This window comes from Heterodontus francisci, chromosome 18, assembly GCF_036365525.1.
Source record: "Heterodontus francisci isolate sHetFra1 chromosome 18, sHetFra1.hap1, whole genome shotgun sequence".
Classification (NCBI taxonomy): Eukaryota; Metazoa; Chordata; class Chondrichthyes; order Heterodontiformes; family Heterodontidae; genus Heterodontus; species Heterodontus francisci.
In genome coordinates, this window is record NC_090388.1 from 75,233,447 (window position 1) to 75,256,419 (window position 22,973).

Genomic DNA, 22,973 nt, shown 5'->3' on the forward strand with positions numbered 1-22,973 from the left:
AGTCTCTCCTGCGAGGTTTGTGGATATTACCTTAGCAGTCTCTGGAATGCTAGCTCCCCTCACCTTCAACATCTGGTAATCAAAAGTTTATTGTTGGTTGAATGAGTCAGGGCATAGCCCTTTATCCCTTGTTCCAACACTGTCAGTTACCATGGATTGTAATTTTAAATTTTAATGCTCATGTGGCGAAATCATGTGTGCCTCAATCTTGGCAGGTGGGGGGTTTGCCTGACACCTCATATACCTTCAGCCATACCTGCATCCTTTAGCAGGATTTTTAATCTTTGACAAGTAGGGTGAGAAAATTGTCTACGTAACTTTAACACAATTTGCTTTTTTTTCTATCTGACTTTTATTCACCTGATGCCATTGATACTTGTCTTACACGCTGATGAGAAACATCAGGTTTTGTTAAGTGGATACAATAGTGTCCTGACCGGGTAAACTGCAGATCCACTGACTTTCCAAAAATAAATAGCTTATCACGCTCCACATCACCATTATATTGATACCTGCGCCCAGTATCTGGACCATTTCAAAATCTGGCGATCATTGAGTCCTCTATTCATTGCGTTACCACAGAATGTCCCATTTGTTACACCAAGGCTGCAGGAATTGACAGCTTCCCCAGGAATAGTTTCAAGGCAGCATGCATCTGATCCAGGGTCTCCCTCTCTGAGAACTGACCACCAGTTAGAACCAGGAGCATGTCCATATGCGACACCTGAGCATAATCCTGCAATTTAAACAGCAGCCATGAACCAGGAATTGCCAAACTGAATTTCCTCAATCTTTTATACAGTCTGTTAAAGTCCATGATATACTCCTCCATTGAATGACCATCTGTTTTCCAAAATCTATAAAAGTCTGATCATGCTTCATAGGCATTTAATAGATCATCTTATAAATGTCATCCAAGAACTCTAATAGAAGATCCAAACCTTCATCAAATGATGTACATTCAGCTCACAAAATATTTTACTTCTGATTTTACTTCTTGTAGGAAGTGACAATGCCAAGGCCATACCATGCTTTCTCTTTGGTAGGACGTAACCCATATTCACATATCCACTTCACTCTTCCATTGGTCATATGGTTCAGACTCTGAGAACATTGGAGGGTAATCATACCCTGACAATTTACACTTGCTTTCTGCCATTTCTCACAATGGCTACTAGGATTGTAGCCTTCTTTCTGATTTTTTTTTCAGTTTCCAAATTTCACCTTTAGGCAGCCTTTCACTGCCACCATTCTGGAAAGCCAGTTGGTGAAGGATAGAACTGGAGCCAATCTTTACTCAGTCTTACACTTATTTACAGAGTGAAACATTACAGGCATATATCTCCTAACTCAACCAGACCACAGTTTCAATAAGTGTCTCATCATATGTACACAAATGAAACCACAATTAATGCCCACCACCTGCATACAATTAAACACAATTATTATGCAATTAACAACATGGAGGTCCAAAATGACAGTGCTGGTGCCAAATTAGCAATGTCATAATCTGCCTGCTCTGCTTGCTCCTAGCGGATGTTAGGTGCGGATGCACTATTCGCTTTACCGGTATAGTGTTGGGTTCACCACTTGTCAGAAATGTACATGCATGTCACGGATGCCATGTTGGATGGAACCTTAATAACCCTCTTAGTGTCAAAAAATGGATGCTACCATGCCCAATTTTGCCACCTTTGTTTTCTTTTAAAAATAGGACTTTGTACCCAGTCAAAAAAGTAACCACGATGAAAAGAGAAAATTTTAAAAAAATTATTCATTCATGCGATGTGGGCATCACTGGCATGCCCTGCATTTATTGTCCATCCCTAATTGCCATTCAGAAGTTGGTAGTGAGCCGCTTTTTTGTGGTGCATGTACACCACCGTTCTGTTAGGTAGGAAGTTCCAGGATTTTGACCCAGTCACAATGATGGAACGGCAATATATTAACACGATTGATAACGGTTACTACATAAAGCTGCACACGGCAGCACTTCATATTAATAAAGCACACTGCAAGCTGCAGTGACCACAGGGTTGGTGTTTGACTGCACTGCGTGACAGAGGGCTAAATGGAGGCATGAGTGACATCTCTTGGCAGCCAATTAAATAGAAACAGAGACTTGGAGGCTGCATAGTTTAACTGACTTGTTAGTAATGTTGTTTGATGTTGTATAATGCACTCGTCATTTTACAGTGGTACAGTACTGTGAAGGGTGATCATTTGTCCTTCATGTATTGGGGGTCTTAAGCACAATTATGCATTTCTAGTTGTCTGATGCAGGGAAGTTGAAAATAGAAAAGATTTTATAGAATACAAAAAATGAGGCTGCACACAAAACAATGTTCAAGTATTTAATGATGCCCTGCACCTTGGAGAAGGCTGCAATCCTTGCAAACTCTTCCACTTGCTCTGCCTGCATCTGTCTAACACTAGGAATTGAGATAAAGTTATCTCTTCTTGCATGGAGGGCCTCAGTGAACTCCCTTATGCAGCAATGTATTGCAAACTATGAGGTATTGCTAATATCTCCAGCAGAAGCCTGGAAGGAGCCAGTGACATCAAGCTCATAATCATGGTCACCTTCACAGCCACTGACAATGCATTCCTTGCCCTTCTCTGAGGTTGGAGTTGTGGCTGCAACAGTTAGCAGATTTCAATGAAGCAAAGAAGTCTTAAACATTGGATGTCACCGAAGTTCAGGTGGAAAACTGCCGATTCTCTGTCGATATGCTTTATATCTGGTAGCACCCGTTTTTGGACACCAGGAAGGCTCGTAAGGTTCCAAAATGCCGTCCGCGACATGCACCCACTGCGGATTTTATTTAGCATTCTGTTCCAGTGTCTGCAGTAAGTTTTTGATATTGAAGTTGACACTTAATGAACAAGATGATTATTATGCATTTCAATTGGAAAACCAATGGTAGTTATTTTTTTTAAAAGGCACCACCCAGCCTGCATTTCTCTTTACGACAATTAGAACTTGTATTTATGTAGCACCTTTAAAGTATTAAAATGTCCTGAGGTGCTTCACAGGAGCACTGCAAAACAAAATTTGACACCGAGTCGCATAAGGAGGTCTTTGAGCAGATGACCAGAAGCTTGGTCAAAGAGGTAGGTTTAAAAGAGCATCTTAAAGGAGAAAAGAGAGATAGAGAGGCAGGGAGGTTTCGGGAGGGAATGCCAGAGTTTAAGGCCTCAGCAGCTGAAGTCATGACCATCACTGATGGAGTGATTAAAATTGAGAATGCTCAAGAGGCCAGAATTAGAGGAGCACAGATACCTCAGAGGGTTGTAGGGCTGGAGGAGATTATACAAATAGGGAGGGGCAAGGCCATGGAGGGATTCAAAAACAAAGATGAGAATTTTAAAACCAAGACATTGCTTAATGTAGGTCAGCGAGCACTGGGGTGGTAGGTGAATGGGACTTGGTGTGTTAGGACACAGGCAACAGAGCTTTGGTTGACCTCAAATTTATGGAGGGTAGAATGTGGGAGGCCAGCAAGGCGTGAGTTGGAATAGTCAAGTCTAGAGGTAACAAAGGCATGAATGAGGGTTTCAGCAGCAGAAAAGCAGGGGAGGAGTCGGGCGATATTATGGAAGTGGAAATAGGTAGATTTAGTAATAGTAATAGTATTGATATGCGGTCAGAATCTCAACTTGGGGTCAAATATGACACCAAGATTGAGAACAGTCTGGTTCAGCGTCAGACAGTAGTCACCAGGAAGCGGGCTGCAGTCAGTGGTTAGGGAGTGTAGTTTCTGGTGGGGAACAAAGGCAATAGCTTAAGTCTTCCTCATATTTAATTAAAGGAAATTTCTGCTCATCCAGTACTGGATGTTGGATAAGCTGTCTGACAATTTAGAGAAGATGGAGGAGTTGAGAGAAGTGGTGGTGAGGTAGAGCTGGGTGTCGTCAGCATACATGTGAAAGCTAATACTCTGCTTTTAGATGATGTCGCCAAGGGGCAGCATGTAGATGCGAAATAGGAGGGGCCCAGGATAGATCCTTGGGGCCTCCAGAGGTAAGGTGCGGGAGCAAGAAGAGAAACCATTGCAGGTAATACTCTGGCTATGATTAGGTAGATCAATATGTAACCTAGTGAGTGCAGTTTCACCCAGCTGGACAATGTGGAGAGGCATTGGAGGAGGATGGTGTGGTTAATTGTGTCAAAGGCTGCAGACAAGAGGACAAGGAGGGATTGTTTACCTTTGTCACAGCCTCATAGAATGTCATTTGTGAATTTGATAAGAGCCGTTTCAGTTCTGTTGAAACCCCATTGGAGGGATTCAAACATGGCATCCGGGGCTGATAGGCACGGAATTAGGAGGCGACAACACACATTCAAGGACATTGGAGAGGAAAGGGAATTTTGAGATGATACAGTAGTTTGCAAGAACAGAGATCAAAGGCTGGCTTTTTGAGGAGAGGGGTGATGACAGCAGATTTGAAGGAGAGGGGGACAGTACCTTAGGAGAGAGAACCGTTAACAATATCATTACACAGGAATGTAGACAGTTGTGTCTCCCACATTGTTACATATTTAATAATGACAGCCACTGTTACCCAGTTTTCAACTCAATTAAATTTTAACATTGTGGTAAAAGGTCCCAGCATTATATTTCAAACTACATTTATGGCTCCTCAGTTGTCTGGGTGGGAAAATCCATTTTAAAAGGGTCCATGTGTAGCTGCCAGTACCAGTTAGGCCTGCTGGTGGTGCTGTGAAAGGACACATTGGCTTCATTAATAGAGGAATAGAGTACAAAAGCAAAGAAGTTATGTTAAACTTGTATAAAACAGTGTTTCAGTCTAAACTGGAGTATTGCATCCAGTTCTGGGCGCCACACTTTAGGAAAGATGTGAAGGCATTGGAGAGTACAAAAAAGATTCAAGAGAATGGTTCCAGGGATGAGGAACTTCAGTTAGGTGGACAGATTGGAGAAGTTAGGAATGTTTTCCTTGGAGAAGAGAAGGTTGAGAGGAAATGTAATAGAGGTGTTCAAAATCATGAGGGGTCTGGACAGGATAGATAGGGAAAAGCTATTCCCATTAGTGGAAGGATCGAGAACAAGAGGGCACAGATTTAAGCTAATTGGCAAAAGAAGCAATGACGACATGAGGAAAAACTTGTTCATGCAGTGAATGGTTAGGATCTGGAATGCACTGCCTGAGAGCGTAGTGGAGGCAAATTCAATCGAGGCATTCAAGAGGGAATTGGATTGATATCTGAAAAGGAAGAATGTGCAGGGTTACAGGGCAACGGCCACGGAGTGGCATTAGGTAAATTGCTCTTTTGAAGAGCCAGCACAGACATGATGGGCTGAATGGTCTCCTTCTGTGCTGTAAAAATTCTGTGATTCTGTAATTCAAACATAAATTGGATAGATTTCTTTCAGAAAATAATATTATTGGATACACTATGGAAGTACTTTAAAACATTATATATGGTAGGGGTAGCACGCTTGGCCAGAATAGGTGAATTTGGACCATGATTCCCAAAGTTCGCCACTGAGTTTTTCCTCGCGTCATGTCTGGGACTGTTGTAGACTAATTGATGGGGATTGATTGCAAGGATTAGTCAAAAACTTCATTATCATTGTACCATTTGACTACTAGGAGGTGCAAGGCGAAGTAGATGGACCTTCGTCTTTGTCTAGCAATTCCTATATCACATTCCATTAATTCCAAGAACCAACACAGGTTTAATGTTTTTACTGATATAACTTATTGTGCACCACAATCCTTCCTAAAATATGAATGGGTATAATGCTCAGTAGTATTTGGGAGGCATCCAAGATTAAATGTAGTTTTGGATATAAAAGTAAACAACATGAGAACTTTAAAAAAAATCAGCAGCACTCCTGTGCCAAGATATTTTACTGGCTCCATGCAGTCTCTGGTTTGGTCCTTATCTAGGTTCTGTCTGGAGCCCCAACAGCTGAACTAACAGCCTCTATACATAAAAAAGATTGACTGTGGCTTGCCCTGGAACCTACCCATCTTCTGCAGAGTGTTTTTTAATGTCACCACTTCCCACTCCACCATTTGAGAAGCTTCCCAGAAATTAACCTCCCTCCCCCTTCTCCACCCAGAGACTTTGCCAGTTGCACAGATCTCCAGCCAACTCCCTTCTCCTCCTGATGTGGGTTGTCAACTATTGACTGCACCCTTCCTTCATGCATCCCACGTGCAGTGTCCCACAATGCCTCATGCCCAACCTCCACATCCCATGAGATTATTTGCAGATCCACGCCCAACCCTCCACATTCACTTGTCCTTTCCTCTTCCTCTATCTCCTCCTCCAGATTTTGCCCTCACCCCCTCCCCTTACCCCTCTTTCCCTTTTGTCTCTCCACCTCCTCTCCTTCATCCTTCCCTCGCCCTCCTTTCCCACCCAACCTCCCTTTCCCTCCATTCCTTAGTGACAGTGAGCACCAGTCTGAGCAGCATAACATCAGTGGGGCATTTACATACTGCACAGCTCTTTCTGATAAATTTTAATATGCATTCACAGGTCGCTCTCTCTCAGTGATGTAAAATGGATGCCTGGATTTCTGACAAATGATCCAGCTTTGGGCAGGTCAGTACAGCAAGTTAGATTTTGGAAAATCGAGTTCCTGGTGGCCAAGCAGCCTTGGTGATTTTAACTGCCTGCACACACCTGGTTTCCAACAGACATGATAGGGTTAAAATCTGCTCCTCTTATTTTGAAAGCTCAATCGAAAAAGATCTTCTGAAGGTTGCCTTGATTTGAAGGAGATTTTAAATGATTCTGTAGCTACTTTGTGAAGCCTTTCATGCGGTAATTGTGGCTCAGAGACAAGACATTAAAGCCATTTCAGACATTCTGGGATGCAATTAATCTACATTGTGTAGAACAGTACTTGTAGATAAAAATGAGCAAACACTGAATACCATCAGGATTTATCCAGTGCTCAACAAATCATCGGTGTAAAGTGCAAAGAGCAGTGGGAAATTGCAGAACTGTCAACATCAGGGAGATGTTTAGGATGACATTTCATGTTCATTAAGTAGGAATAAAGTTGGCTGCAAGCATATTGAAATGTATACAGCAACATGTAACAAAATAAGATACATTGCTAAACTGATCACAAATAAATCCGTATGCGTGCCAATTGGGAGCTTTGCATTGGACAACCCTGGTTATGGTATTAGTCAAACTAACCAGCATCTTTGTGTACATTTAGTCAATATAAAGGTATACAAAATTATGAGAGACATAGATAGGGTAGATAGAGAGAAACTTTTTCCCTTAGCGGAGATGTCAATAACCAGCAGGCATAGATTTAAGGTAAGGGGCAGGAGGTTTAGAGGGGATTTGAGGAAAACATTTTTCACCCAGAGGGTGGTTGGAATCTGGAACACACTGCCTGAAGGGGTGGTAGAGGCAGGAACACTCACAACATTTAAGAAATATTTAGATGAGCACTTGAAACGCCAGAGCATACAAGGCTACCGGCCAAGTGCTAGAAAATGGCATTAGAATAGATAGGCTTGAGGGCCAGCATGGACACGATGGGCCAAAGGGCCTATTTCTGTGCTGTATAACTCTATAACTGTATGACTCTAATTTAGTGGGAATAGGGTTGAGGGAGCAGGAGGTGGGTCTCATGACAAGATAAGCTTGGAGGGGGCATAATATGAGATAGAGAGAAAGTAGAGAAAAATGTGAGTTCAGGGTTGGGGCAGTGAGGAACTTTAGAGGAACTTCATCCTAGTGAGCTAGTGGAAAGAAGGGCCCTGGCTGAGGCAGCTGATCAGTTGGTCGTGATCTTAGTTTAGAGGAGGTGATGGTATAGTGGTAATGTCACTGGAGGCCTGGGCTAATGCTCTGGGGACATGGGTTCAAATCCCATCTCAACAGATGGTAAAATTTGAATTCAATTAATAAATCTACAATTAAAAAGCTAGTCTAATGGTGACCATGAAACCACTGTCAATTACTGTAAAAACCTATCTGGGTCACTAATGTCCTCTGGGGAAGGAAGTCTGCCTTTCTTACCTGGTCTGGCCTACATGTGGCTCCAGGCCCAGAGCAATGTGGTTGACTTTTAAATGCCCTCTGAAATGACTTAGCAAGCCACTCAGTTAGAAGGCAGCTCGCTACCACCTTCTCAAGGGCAATTAGGGATAGGCAATAAATGCTGGTCTAGTCAACAACGCCCACATCCTATGAACAAAAAAAAAAGCTCAGGGTTAATTCATTAAGTCATAATTCACAACAAATGTACTTTTCCTTAAGAAATAAAAACTCCATGGGAATAGTGATTCACTCATTACTAATAAGAGCAGTTAAAAAGAGTATAAGATTAAAGAAAGAGGCTTACAATGTTGCCAAAAATAGGAAGTCTGAGGATTGAGAAAATATTTTGTCCAGCCAAACATAACCAAGAAATTAATGGAGCTGCGATGAAGAAAATAACTGAGTGATTAAAATGTCCAGCAGTGGCTGTCAGTTGTAAACAATCTCAAACTGACTGAGAAGTGTGGGGCACGGATACAGATAAAAGAGTTTGTGCCATCTAGTGATATTAGAAACATTTAAATCAGACCTCAGCTACAGAAGAACCACATTGGCTACCCTGCCCAAGATGATGGAGTTTTGTTTGGTGATGTACGAATATCAAAATGAATACATGATAAAGTCACAAGAACATAAGAATTAGGAGCAGGCGTAGGCCATTCAGCCCCTCGAGCCTGTTCTGCCATTCAGTAAGATCATGGCTGATCTGACAGTGGCCTCAACTCTATTTTCCTGTCTGCCCCCTTAATAACCCCAACTCCCTTGTCGATCAAATGTCTATCTAACTCAGCCTTGAATATATTCAATGATCCAGCCTCCACTGCTCTTTGGGGAAAATAATTCTACGGACTAATGACCCTCTAAGAGAAAAAAATTCTCCTCATCTCCATCTTAAATGGGGGACCCCTAATTTTTAAACTGTGTCCCCTAGTTCTAGACTCCCCCACAAGGGGAAACATCCTCTCAGCATCCACCCTGTCAAATCCCCTCAGGATGTTATATCTTTCAATAAGATCACCTCACATTCTTCTAAATTCCAATGACTACAGGCCCAACGTGCTCAACCTATCCTCAGAAGATAACACCTTCATCCCCGGAATCAGTCGAGTGAATCTTCTCTGTACTGCTTGAAATGCACATTTTCACATTTTCCCACATTATACTCCAGCTACCAAATTTTTGCCTTCTCACTTAACCTATCTAAATCCCTCTGTAGACTATTTATGTCCTCTTGACAGCTTACTTTCCTACCTATCTTTGTATCATCAGCAAATTTAGCTACTGTACATTCGGTCCCTTTATCCAAATCATTGATGTAGATTGTAAATCGTTCAGGCCCCTGTGGCACACCGCTAGTAACAGCTTGCCAACCCAAAAATGACCCATTTATCCCTACTCTCTGCTTCCTCTTAACTAACTAATCCTCTGTCCATGCTATATCCAAGTTATAAAGCCTAACAGACCATGTACAAAACTCGTTGCCTTGGGCCAATGCATTTAATCTCTGCAGATTAACGGCTGTGCAAAATTTCTCTATTTTAACAAAACCTTACAACATACAAGTAAACCAAGAAGTTATGGTTAGATGGCCTTGAGCTTTGGTTTCAAGAGCCTGTGGCCTCAAAACTCCAAGAATCTGTTCTTCTGGTGCAAGTGCAGCAGGCGGAACCCCTGTTCATCCTAGCAGTAAATCCCAGGGACGGAATCATTTGCATGGCCAGAGTGGGCATGCCAGTAGCATCCACCCTGAACCACTAGCTACAATGCCAGAATGGTGACATATTGCCCCAAGTGGAGAGGAGGCCCAGTGAGACCCTTTGAATCCTCTGCTGTCATTGGACCAAACAGGGCTCTTTGCGAAGGGTCTGATTACCTTTCCCTCGTAAAGATTTGGGGACTGTTAAGCTCCTCAGCTGGTCCCACACCAGTGTTCAGCTGGTATATGGCCTACAAAGGGCATCAAGGCCAGAATTTCCCAGGTCACCCAGGGACTACATACTCATGAACCCTTAACAATGGTGGAGGATTCGCCCCCTAGCCCCATAACCATCAATCCCCACCACACTTGGAATTTAAAAGGCCAGTGGCGGGATCACAACATCAAATGTCTGCCTACCAGGTAGAAATGAGATCTTCCACCTTTTTCAGCCCCAAGAATTTCAGACCCTGTGTGTTTAGGAGGAAAGGATGCTGAGGGCAACTGCAAAAATTGTAAGTAGCTGATAAAAAGGTAAGCTAAGGATCCCTCTTCAGGTGACAGAAATGCTGAAGGGATGGTATATTTAGATACATTTCACATATCATCGCCCTGTTCTGACAAAGGGTTAGACCTGAAACGTTAACTGTTTCTCCTTCAGCAGATGCTTTCTGGCCTGCTGAGTATCTCCAGCATTTTCTGTTTTCATTAAAGTCAAATGGCTGCCTTTTCCTATTTTTATGACTGTTTTAAACACTAAAAGTATCCAACCTTGAAAACGTATCCTCTTTTGAAAACACCCAAATTGGGTCAATTCCTGAGAAAGCTGTTGAAGAATAAATGGAGAATATTAGCATTTTGCAAATTGGTATTAGCCTATTTTATATCTCGATACTTCATTTGGAAATATAAATGGAGAGAGATGTAAAAGGAGATACCAACTGGTTCTCACCCAGTTCAAGAACTACCCCAATAGCTTTAGCTTTCCTTTAATTTATTGACTCATTATCCCTACGGATTTACTTTGGGGGAATTTTAACCACAAAAATACAGCCGGTTTGGGTCAGGTGGGTGGTGTGAATTAAAGTCTTAAAAGTCAGAATTCTGACCCAAACCCGCCTCCAACCTGCCCACTTCTGGCTTAATCTGGGGCGGGAAGGTAGGCGGGCGACCGCCTCGCTCCAAGGAGGTGGGTTCGCAATTTAAATATTATAATGAGGCTGTGAGATTCATTGTTATTCAGTTTAAAAAAATTTAACTGTGAATGACCGAGTTTCCTGAGCCTCGGAATTCCAGGCAGTTACATCCAGGCAAGGACTGCGGATCCAGATGAGTTCCTTTAAAGTTACCAGCTGAGTCCAGCATTCCCAACAGGGCAACCCTCATAATCTGGCACCCTCCCCACACTTTCCACATGAGGCCTTCAACCTTCCCCCACTACCCCCAAGACCTCTGATCCCCTCCCAGGCCTCTGACCTCATCCCCACTTAGGCATCCAAACCTCCTCATGCCACCTCCAGGGCTCTGACCACCCCCCTGAGGCCTACGACCCTCTCCCCAAGACTACCAGTTGGCCTTCAATCCCTCACCGCACCGCATCCCCCGGGCCTTGGACAGATCTGCTAACTCTCGTGCATAGATTAGTGAAGACAAATGTAGGTCCCTTACAGTCAGAAATGAGGGAAATTATAATGGGGAACAAAGAAATGGCAGAACAATTAAACACATACTTTGGTTCTGTCTTCACAAAGGAGGACACAAATAACCTCCCAGAAATGTTAGGGAACCAAGGGTCTAATGAGAGGGAGGAACTGAAGGAAATCAGTATTAGTAAAAAATAGTGCCAGGGAAATTAATGGGGTTAAAGGCTGACAAATCCCCAGGGCCTGACAATCTACATTCCAGAGTACTAAAAGAAGTGGCCCTGGAAATAGTGGATGCATTGGTGGTCATCTTCCAAAATTCTATAGACTCTGGAGCAGTTCTGACAGATTGGAGGGTGGCAAATGTAACCCCACTATTTAAAAAAGGAGGGAGAGATAAAACAGGGAATTACAGACCAGTTAGTCTTACATCAATAGTGGGGAAAATGCTTGAGACTATTGTAAAGGATGTGATAGCAAGAAGACCTGGAAAGTATAAATGAGATTGGACAAAGTCAGCGTGGGTTTACGAAAGGGAAATCATGCTTAACAAATCTACTGGAGTTTTTTTGAGGATGGAACTAATAGAATAGATAAGGGAGAACCAGTGTATGTGGTGTATTAGGATTTTCAGAAGGCTTTTGATAAGGTCCCACATAAGAGGTTAGTGTGTAAAATTAAAGCACACGGGATTGGGGGTAATATACTGGCATGGATTGAGAATTGGTTAACAGACAGGAAACGTAGAGTAGGAATAAACAGGTCTTTTTCCGGGTGGCAGGCATGTGACTAGTGGGGTACCGCAGGGATCAGTGCTTGGGCCCCAGCTATTCACAATATATATTAATGACTTGGGTGATGGAACTAAATGTAACATTTCCAAGTTTGCAGATGACACAAAGCTGGGGTGAGGGTGGGGAGATGTGAGCTGTCAGGAGGATGCAAAGAGACTCCAATGTGATTTGGACAAGTTGAGTGAGTGGGCAAATGCATGGCAGATGCAGTACAACGTGGATACATGTGAGGTTATCCACTTTGGTTGTAAAAACAGAAAGGCAGATTATTATTTGAATGGTGACAGATTGGGAAAGGGGGAGGTGCAATGAGACCTGGGTGTCCTTGTAAACCAGTTGCTGAAAGCAAGCATTCAGGTGTAGCAAGCAGTCAGGAAGGCAAATGGTATATTGGCCTTCATTGCAAGAGGATTTGAGTACAGGAGCAAGGATGTATTACTGCAGTTATACAGGGCCTTGGTGAGACCACATATGGAGTACTGTGTGCAGTTTTGTTCTCCTTATCTGAGGAAGGATGTTCTTGCCATGGAGGGAGTGCAAAGAAAGATTTACTAGGCTGATTCCTGGGATGACAGGATTGACATATGAGGAGAGATTGGGTCGACTAGGCCTATATTCACCAGAGTTTAGAAGAATGAGAGAGGATCTCATAGAAATCTATAAAATTCTAACAGGATTAGACAGGCTAGATGCAGGGAGGATGTTCCCGATGGCTGGGGTGTCCAGAACCAGGGGTCACAGTCTCAGGATACGGGGTATGTCATTGAGAACTGAGATGAGGAGAAATTTCTTCACTCAGAAGGTGCTGAACCTGTGGAATTCTCTACCGAAGAAGGCAGTGGAGGCCAAGTCATTAAATATATTCAAGAAGGAGGTAGATATATTTCTCAATGCCAAAGGGATCAAGGGATATGGGGAGAAAGCGAGAACAGGGTACTGAACTGGATGATCAGCCATGATCTTTTTTGAATGGCAGAGCAGGCCCGAAAGGCCGAATGGCCGACTGCTCCTATTTTCTATGTTTCTATGAATTGATCGCACGAGATGCAATTTCTCAGTCAAATTCAACCTCTCTCACAATCTCGCAAGAGGGCTCTGAAATCTCAGAATTCTTTATTAGTTCTTCTGCACATGCACACCCATTTTGAACAAAGACCAAAGAACAGTACAGCACAGGAACAGGCCATTCGGCCGTCCAATCCTGTGCCAATCTTGATGCCTATCTAAACTAAAACCTTCTGCACTTCCAGGGACCGTATCCCTCTATTCCCATCCTATTCATGTATTTGTCAAGATGCCTCTTAAACGTCTCTATCGAGACTGCTTCCACCACCTCCCCCGGCAGCAAGTTCCAGGCACTCACCACCCTCTGTGCAAAGAACTTGACTCGCACATCCCCTCTAAACTTTGCCCCTCGCACCTTAAACCTATGTCCCCTAGTAACTGACTCTGCCACCCTGGGAAAAAGCTTCTGACTATCCACTCTGTCCATGCCACTCATAACTTTGTAAACCTCTATCATGTCGCCCCTCCACCTCTGTCGTTCCAGTGAAAACAATCCGAGTTTATCCAACCTTTCCTCATAGCTAATACCCTCCAGACCAGGCAACATCCTGGTAAACCTCCTCTGTACCCTCTCCAAAGCCTCCACATCCTTCTGGTAGTGTGGCGACCAAAATTGTACGCAATATTCCAAGTGTGACCTAATTAAGGTTCTGTACAGCTGTAGCATGACTTGCCAATTTTTATACTCTATGCCCCAACCAATGAAGGCAAGCATGCCGTATGCCTTCTTGACTGCCTTATCCACCTGCGTTGCCACTTTCAGTGACCCTGTGGACCCGTATGCCCAGATCTCTCTGCCTGTCAATACTCCTAAGGGTTTTGCCATTTACTGTATACTTTCCACCTGTATTAGACCTTCCAAAATGCATTACCTCACATTTGTCTGGATTAAATTCCCTCTGTCATTTCTCCGCCCAAGTCTCCAACCGATCTATATCCTGCTGTATCTTCTGACAATCCTCATCACTATCCGCAACTCCACCAACCATTGTGTTGTACGCAAACTTACTAATCAGACCAGCTACATTTTCCTCCAAATCATTTACATATACTACAAACAGCAATCGTCCCAGCACTGATCCCTGCGGAACACCACTAGTCACATCCCTCCATTCAGAAAAGCGCCCTTCCACTGCTACCTTCTGTCTTCTATGACCGAGCCAGTTCTGTATCCATCTTGCCAGCTCACGTGTGATCCTGTGTGACTTCATTTTTTGTACCAGTCTGCCATGAGGGGCCTTGTCAAAGGCTTTACTGAAGTCCATGTAGACAACATCCACTGCCCTTCCTTCATCACTCATCTTCGTCACTTCCTTGGACACATGCGCATTCGATCGATCACACAAGGTATGAGCCTGGACTCAGGACAGCCAACTGCCGAAGAAACAGCAAATGCGACCTTTGCTGAGCTTAGAGCCTGAAGTTACCACAGATGTAAGGGCTAGCATTGGAATTTGACAAACTCAGACTGGGATAAATCATTGTGAATTGTAGCTCCATGATTTAATAAGCCTTGGGATACCTTCAGCAATGAAACTCCCATTGTATAAAGATACCAAATACTTCTCTCATCACTGGTCACATAGGTTGCCTCATGGTACCTAAATGCTGTGATCTATAGTTCAGGATCTTCAAAATCTAATCCTGTATCTGATCAATTTTGTAAGAACCATTTTAACCATTATCCTGTTCTTGCCAAACATATAGTTGGGATTATTATGTGGCACCAAAATCATATAAACTGCAATCCATTATATATTTCAGGAAGTGTTTCAGGTGCCAGGTTGTAGTATTTAAACTTTTGTATCTCCTTGTCTTTTATTTGCAATGCATATTTTTGTATTTTAAAAATGTATATTCTTTTTTCTTTTTTTTCTTTCTTTTGGGCCTCCTTATCTCGAGAGACAATGGATACGCGCCTGGAGGTGGTCAGTGGTTTGTGAAGCAGCGCCTGGAGTGGCTATAAAGGCCAATTCTGGAGTGACAGACTCTTCCACAGGTGCTGCAGAGAAAATTGGTTGACAGGGCTGTTACGCAGTTGGCTCTCCCCTTGTGCTTCTGACTTTTTTCCTGCCAACTACTAAGTCTCTTCGACTTGCCACGCTTTAGCCCCGCCTTTATGGCTGCCCGCCAGCTCTGGCGAATGCTGGCAACTGACTCCCACGACTTGTGATCAATGTCACACGATTTCATGTCGCGTTTGCAGACGTCTTTATAACGGAGACATGGACGGCCGGTGGGTCTGATACCAGTGGCGAGCTCGCTGTACAATGTGTCTTTGGGGATCCTGCCATCTTCCATGCGGCTCACATGGCCAAGCCATCTCAAGCACCGCTGACTCAGTAGTGTGTATAAGCTGGGGGTGTTGGCCGCTTCAAGGACTTCTGTGTTGGAGATATAGTCCTGCCACCTGATGCCAAGTATTCTCCGAAGGCAGCGAAGATGGAATGAATTGAGACGTCGCTCTTGGCTGGCATACGTTGTCCAGGCCTCGCTGCCGTAGAGCAAGGTACTGAGGACACAGGCCTGATACACTCGGACTTTTGTGTTCCGTGTCAGTGCGCCATTTTCCCACACTCTCTTGGCCAGTCTGAACATAGCAGTGGAAGCCTTACCCATGCGCTTGTTGATTTCTGCATCTAGAGACAGGTTACTGGTAATAGTTGAGCCTAGGTAGGTGAACTCTTGAACCACTTCCAGAGCGTGGTCGCCAATATTGATGGATGGAGCATTTCTGACATCCTGCCCCATGATGTTCGTTTTCTTGAGGCTGATGGTTAGGCCAAATTCATTGCAGGCAGACGCAAACTTGTCGATGAGACTCTGCAGGCATTCTTCAGTGTGAGATGTTAAAGCAGCATCGTCAGCAAAGAGGAGTTCTCTGATGAGGACTTTCCGTACTTTGGACTTCGCTCTTAGACGGGCAAGGTTGAACAACCTGCCCCCTGATCTTGTGTGGAGGAAAATTCCTTCTTCAGAGGATTTGAACGCATGTGAAAGCAGCAGGGAGAAGAAAATCCCAAAAAGTGTGGGTGCGAGAACACAGCCCTGTTTCACACCACTCAGGATAGGAAAGGGCTCTGATGAGGAGCCACCATGTTGAATTGTGCCTTTCATATTGTCATGGAATGAGGTGATGATACTTAGTAGCTTTGGTGGACATCCGATCTTTTCTAGTAGTCTGAAGAGACCACGTCTGCTGACGAGGTCAAAGGCTTTGGTGAGATCAATGAAAGCAATGTAGAGGGGCATCTGTTGTTCACGGCATTTCTCCTGTATCTGACGAAGGGAGAACAGCATGTCAATAGTCGATCTCTCTGCACGAAAGCCACACTGTGCCTCAGGGTAGACGCGCTCGGCCAGCTTCTGGAGCCTGTTCAGAGCGACTCGAGCAAAGACTTTCCCCACTATGCTGAGCAGGGAGATTCCACGGTAGTTGTTGCAGTCACCGCGGTCACCTTTGTTTTTATAGAGGGTGATGATGTTGGCATCGCGCATGTCCTGGGGTACTGCTCCCTCGTCCCAGCACAGGCATAGCAGTTCATGTAGTGCTGAGAGTATAGCAGGCTTGGCACTCTTGATTATTTCAGGGGTAATGCTGTCCTTCCCAGGGGCTTTTCCGCTGGCTAGGGAATCAATGGCATCACTGAGTTCCGATTTGGTTGGCTGTATGTCCAGCTCATCCATGACTGGTAGAGGCTGGGCTGCATTGAGGGCAGTCTCAGTGACAGCATTCTCCCTGGAGTACAGTTCTAGGTAGTGCTCAACCCAGCGGTCCATCTGTTTGCGTTGGTCAGTGATTATGTCCCCCGATTTAGATTTGAGGGGGGTGATCTTCTTGATGGTTGGCCCAAGAGCTCTCTTCATGCCATCATACATTCCTCTGATGTTTCCGGTGTCTGAGGCCAGCTGAATATGACTGCATAGGTGTTGCCAGTAGTCGTTTGCGCAACGCCTAGCTGTTCTTTGTGCAGTACTTCTGGCTGCTTTAAGTGCTGCGGATGTTAAATCGCTGGGGGCTTTCTTGTAGTTCAAAAGTGCAATGCGCTTAGCGGCTATGACAGGTTCCAGCTCTTCATTATGAGATTGAAACCAGTCTGCATTTCTCTTCGCACTTTTGCCGTAGGTGGTCAAAGCTGACTCATAGATGGCGTCTCTGATGTGGGCCCACTTGGTCTCAGCATCCCCTGTGGGAGTGTTTTGAAGGGCTGTTACAAGTGAATTTAGAAATTTTTGTAACAGCTGTGGGTGAGAAATTCTGCTCGTGTTGATGCGCGGGTGGCCCTTCTGCTTGGAATGATGCAACTTCTTTGGTCTGAGTCTAACCTTGCTGCACACCAGGGAGTGGTCGGTGTCGCAGTCCGCACTGTGGAAGCTGCGTGTGATTTGAACACTGTTTAAGGCGGCTCGCCTTGTGACAATGAGGTCTAGCTGGTGCCAACGACGTGATCTTGGGTGCCTCCATGAAACCTGGTGACAGGGTTTAGTGTGAAAGAACGAGTTGGTGATGCAGAGGTTATGATAGGTACACAACTCAAGCAGTCTCTGCCCGTTCTCATTCATCCTTCCAACGCCATAGCGCCCAAGGCAGGAGGGCCATGAGTCATGGTCGGCCCCAACCCTGGCATTAAAGTCCCCCAGCAGGAATAGGTGTTCAGTGTTGGGGATGCTGCTAATGATGTTATGGAGTTGTTCATAGAACTGGTCTTTAGCTTCAGGTGCGGAACAGAGTGTTGGAGCATAGATGCTGAGTAGGTGTACTGGACCAGAGGTGGTGAGCAGTCGGATGGACAGTATGCGTTCCGAGCCATTTGAGGGAGGCTCTATCATGCTGAGCAAGGAGTTTCTGATGGCGAAGCCCACTCCATGCTGTCTTGGTTCTTCAGGATCCCTGCCCTGCCAGAAGAAGGTGTAGTCTTGCTCTGCTAGAGAGCCACTCGCGGGGAGGCGAGTCTCCTGAAGTGCTGCAATGTCCACATTGAGTCTACTGAGCTCGTTGTTAATGATGGCGGTCTTCCGAGAATCGTTGATTTGTGTAAGGTCTTCCGACAGGCCAGGACACATAGTTCTGACGTTCCAGCTTGCAAAGCGAAGGGCTGGTACCTTCTTTCCTTTTTTCATGTTGTTTGGTGCGGTGTATCAGTCCACCTTTCGGGCAATGACCCTGAGCTCCAAGCACCCATTGAAGCAACAAATAATGTTTTTCCATGAGTTGTGTCAGGTGTAGTCACCTGTAGCAACATCAGTTTCCTTCAACCACTTTTCAGACTCTGCTCGTACAGCACATGCCTGGATATGACCACCTCAGCGGGGTTAATTAAAGCTTCTGCCACAAGGACTGGGATAACAGGGAAAGGGCTTGCACTGATGCAGCGCATTAACTTGAAGTAGTTCACAATCTATTACTTGCTGAATTTAAGTCTTCCTTTTTAATGTGGGTAAATATGGTGGCCAATTGGGCACAGCAAAGTCACACCCCCATCAACTGAGAGAACTGAATGGATGTTGGTATTGCTAGAGAGAAGAATGTTGACCAGATGAACTCCCCTGTGCTTCTTCGAAAACAGGACTGGCACAAGACCGTCATGTTGACCTGAGCAGATCTCATCAGAAAGACAGCACACCATTCCCAAATATTGTGTGGACGTATAAGCCAAGTTTTCAAAATTTGTAGTGCTACACATGCGCCAATTGTGGCTTCTTAATAGTTGCACTACTGTGATTCAAGCTCCAGGTAACACAGGCAGCAACCAGCTTCCCGCCCTAGGCTTGGTAAAGCAATGTGTTTTGGCAGGTCTCACTTCTGCCTTCCTCTGTAGTCAGCTGTTTGGAGTCTAGGCCCAGGCGCGATGGGAGCAATCAAGTTTGTATGCTCTGTCCTGAAATAGGTGCGCAGAAGGACTGATATGTCTTGCAAGTTGTCACTCCAACTGGTTTTAGGAAGCTTTCAGCTATAGAACTGTCAATAAAAATAGAATATATCACAGAAACCTACCTCATTCACCAACTCCACAAACTAGAGATACTAGGCTGGAAAACATGACCCTCTGTGCGAAAATTAATTCCACCCTTGGGAGTGGCTGGGAAGCAGGGGGTGGGTGCATAGAATCGGGAGGGAAGGCAGTGGGTGGAGTGCCCATCGCCTTCCCTTTGGCCTTCCTGCCCCGAAGCCAATTGAGGCCCTTTAGTGCCCAATTAATAGCCACTTAAGGACCTCATCCTGCCACTGCTGGTATTCTACCTGCAGCGGAGGGGCCCTATGCTACTTGGGTAGACCACCCAGTAAAAGCTGGTGACCTCCTTGAGGGCTTGGTGCAGTGGGGTGGGGGGAGGGGCCTCCTGATCAGGCACCCTATGGCCCATGGAGGACCCCATGGTGGCAAGGGACTCCCCCTTCGAAAAGGCCCCCACTTCCCTCAACAACGACCCCCTCACACCACGCCCCCAACCACACCGGGGCCTGACTGAACCTGGTGAACCCTACAAACTTACTTTCATTCCGGGACTGCCTCCAGTGTTACTGTTCATGGTTACTGCTCCCAGTGCTGCTGCTGGGACTGAAGAGCTGCCAGCCATCCAATTGGCTGGCAGCTCTTGGAGGCGAGACCGCCCCCTTCAAGGGACAGAAGCCACAACACCAGGCAGTTAACTGCCTGATGGGCCTGCAATCGCATCGGGGCTTCTGAAAATGGCCGCGGTGGGGTTGCCTTCGGCTTTCCAGCTGGTGAATGGGGCCACTGCTGCGATCATTAAAATCAGCCCTCTGTCTGTTGAGGCAAAATGCACCACAGGTAGGATTTTTAAAACGTTTTTGTAAAGCGTTTTCAGATGCAGTAATGTAGTTTTTTTTTAAAGCGCTCTGACCTTTTAGAGATTAATTAAGCCACTAATGAGGTTTATAAACCAACTGTCAATCTATTTTGGTTTATGTTTGAAAAAAAACCTCATGATTTTTATACCAAACCTCTTGATTTTTAAGAGTTTGTCACTTAATTTATGAGACAGTGGGATTGACATGTCTGCTCCAACCCCTTTCACACGCCTCCAATTCCCTTTCCAGACCTCTGATTCTCCCTCCAGACCTCCAAGCCCCCCCTCCACCCCACCCCCACCTCCAATCCCCCTTTCCAGGCCTCCAATTTCCACCTTCGCCATCCACCCCAACCAAGGCCTCCAACCTCCCTACTCCCAGGAGCCTGGAATAGGCAGCCCCCCAAGATTGCACCCTCACACCTACCACAATTGACCACCCCCAGAATGGACCCTCCCTCTCCAAGATCACCCATTCCCCCATGTATGGACCTACCTAGTCCTGCAGCCTCCAATGACCTTTACCCTGTCCGGCTACACATGGTGTGAGAGAACCCCAACTTCCAGGTTTTACGTCCCTTACTGACACCCAAGATCACCCTACATCCCTTCCTTCCCCATCCCCCACCACTCCCAACAGATCAGGATATCAGCCTGGGATATTCATTTAGGCTTCAATAAGGCTCCATCTCTGATAAATTGTCGGATGGAAGCATTCAAACATTAATGAATCTGTACCAATTGTCATTAGTCTAGACTCTAGTATCATAAAACTTATCAATAAAATCTCAGGCTGAAAAATCTTGTTATGTGTTAAGATTAAATGCAAGAATGAGATAGGGTTATAAGATTAGCCACGTTCCGTTGAACTGCTTTGATGTTCCAATGTGAAATGAGTCAGGACATAATCCCAGGCCTCTATCTGGATGAAATCCATCAGTCAATAGATCATGGCTAAACCATTTTGTGATGTAAAGAGGTTGGCCATAAAGTAGTTCAACCCTGAGGGTGTGGTAAGCGCAGAGTGCACTTGGGTTCCTATGATCAATGGTGAACTCCAATATGTTCAGGTCAAGAGTTGTAAGATATGTTGTACCTTTTAGCCTGGAAATCCTTTCTACTGAATCTATGCAGCAGCTGCAGATCCAAACATCCCTTCAACTGCTACTTTGGGAAGTTGGCAAAAGGACATGCCCCGATTGGCACTACAGGACACTGTGCCCATAGAAGGGCAATTTGTAATGCATGGGAGGAAAGCAAATGTTGTGTGCCAACACTCAGAGAAACTGGGAGCAGATGAGGAAGCAGAATGTGGCATCCTGATAATAAATCCGCCAAAGTAAGGCAGCACAACCTTTCTCCATACCATGTGGCAAAGTGCCCTCTCGACCAGTAACATCTCAACTGTGGCTGCATACAAATCCATCAGGCAACCTTGCGAATTGTTCAAGGCTTTGCATACCTGGTGGTCCTGGTGTAGGCTACTGCAACTTAAACCTGAAATTTTGTCACTGGTAAATCTGTAAATGTGTACCCATAAATAAATAAAGACTTTCATTTATATAGTACCTTTCACAAACTCAGGACATCCCAAAGTGCTTTCCAGCCAATGAAATGTTTTTGAAGTGTACCCACTGTGGCAATGTAGGAAACAGCAGCAAATCCGAGCACAATAAGCTCCCACAAATGAAAAAAATAACCAGATCATGTTTTTGGTGTTTTTTGAGGGATAAATATTGGCCAGGATTCACGAAGAACTCCTCTGTTCTTCTAAATAGCCCCGTAAATGTAATGTCAACCTGAGAGGACAGAGGAGGCCTCAGTTTGGTATCTTATCCAAAAGACAGTACCTTCAACAGTGCAGCACTCCCTTAGTACTGCGTAGAATGTCAGTATGGATTATGTGTTCAAGTCTCTGGCAGGGAATTTGAACCTGCAACATTCTATTGCAGAAGCTGGAGTGCTACCACTGAACCATGTCTGACAACAGAAAGCAGACTTCCTTGAAAGTCTAGGTGCAGGATGCACCAGCTTACATGCACAAAATGGGATAGATGAAGGATGAGCACTTGAGTGTCACACTTTATGTTCTTCAAACTTCTCAAGGCTATTTTCAGGAGACAGTAGTGTTGTGGTAGTGTCACTGAACTGGTAATCCAGAGGCCCAGGTTAGTGCTCTGGGAATGTGGGCTCAAATCTCACCATAGCAGCTGGTGCAATTTGAATTCAATTAATTAATAACAAAAATCTGGAATTGAAAGCTAGTCTCAGTAATGGTGCCAAAAAACTATCGTCAATCGTTGTAAAAACCCATCTGGTTCACTAATGTCCTTTAGGGAAGGAAATCTGCTGTTCTTACCTGGTCTGGCCTACATGTGACTCTAGACCCACAACAATGTGGTTGACTCTTAACTGCCCTCTGAATGGCCTAGGAAGCCACTCAGTTATCAAGGGCAATTGGGGATGTGCAACGAATGCTGGCCTTGCCAGCAATGTCCACATCGCATGAAAGAATAAAGAAAAGGCAAAGTAAAGCTGAAGGGAACAAACCTGTACAGGATGTATAACAACTATATGTAGCACTGAGTCCTTTTGCAGAAGTGATGCCAGAAATCAAAGGATGCATAATGCAGAGGCACTGGGGCAGAGTGAAGCTGTAGGCCTCCCCCCATCTCAGGGTTAATACCATCCCTTTTCTGTTACTGTTCGTCTCTTAGTTCACTCACAGGATCATGATACATTGTGTCTTGCCACGTAAGCACTGTTTGAAGGGATGGCTTCCAGCCCGAGCAAGCCTTTTGCAACAAACTCCTCATTGAGTACTTTATGCTAGAGCACTTTCGACCAACCTGAAAGTAGCACATGGTGTGAATTGAACAGGGAACCAACAAAAGGAGGCCCAATCTCTTTCCAAGCTC

At 44.9% G+C, this 22,973-nt stretch overlaps 1 protein-coding gene across 3 annotated transcripts in view; it reads right to left on the reverse strand.

Annotated features, from left to right (window-relative positions):
* Positions 1 to 544: 544 nt before the first annotated feature.
* The window catches only part of tmtc1 (transmembrane O-mannosyltransferase targeting cadherins 1), a 236,714-nt gene continuing 214,285 nt past the window's right edge, over positions 545 to 22,973 (reverse strand). The window contains exons 20-21 of one of the 3 annotated variants that reach the window (XM_068051004.1): positions 8,027 to 8,194; positions 545 to 736 (exon numbers count right to left, since the gene is read on the reverse strand). In XM_068051004.1, coding sequence (XP_067907105.1) covers positions 8,149 to 8,194 — 46 coding nt within the window. In that variant the 3' untranslated portion in view covers positions 545 to 736; positions 8,027 to 8,148. Of the gene's footprint in view, positions 737 to 4,547; positions 4,723 to 8,026; positions 8,195 to 10,514; positions 10,570 to 22,973 lie in introns of those variants that run through there. The other 2 variants (XM_068051005.1, XM_068051006.1) reach the window with 2 other exon arrangements.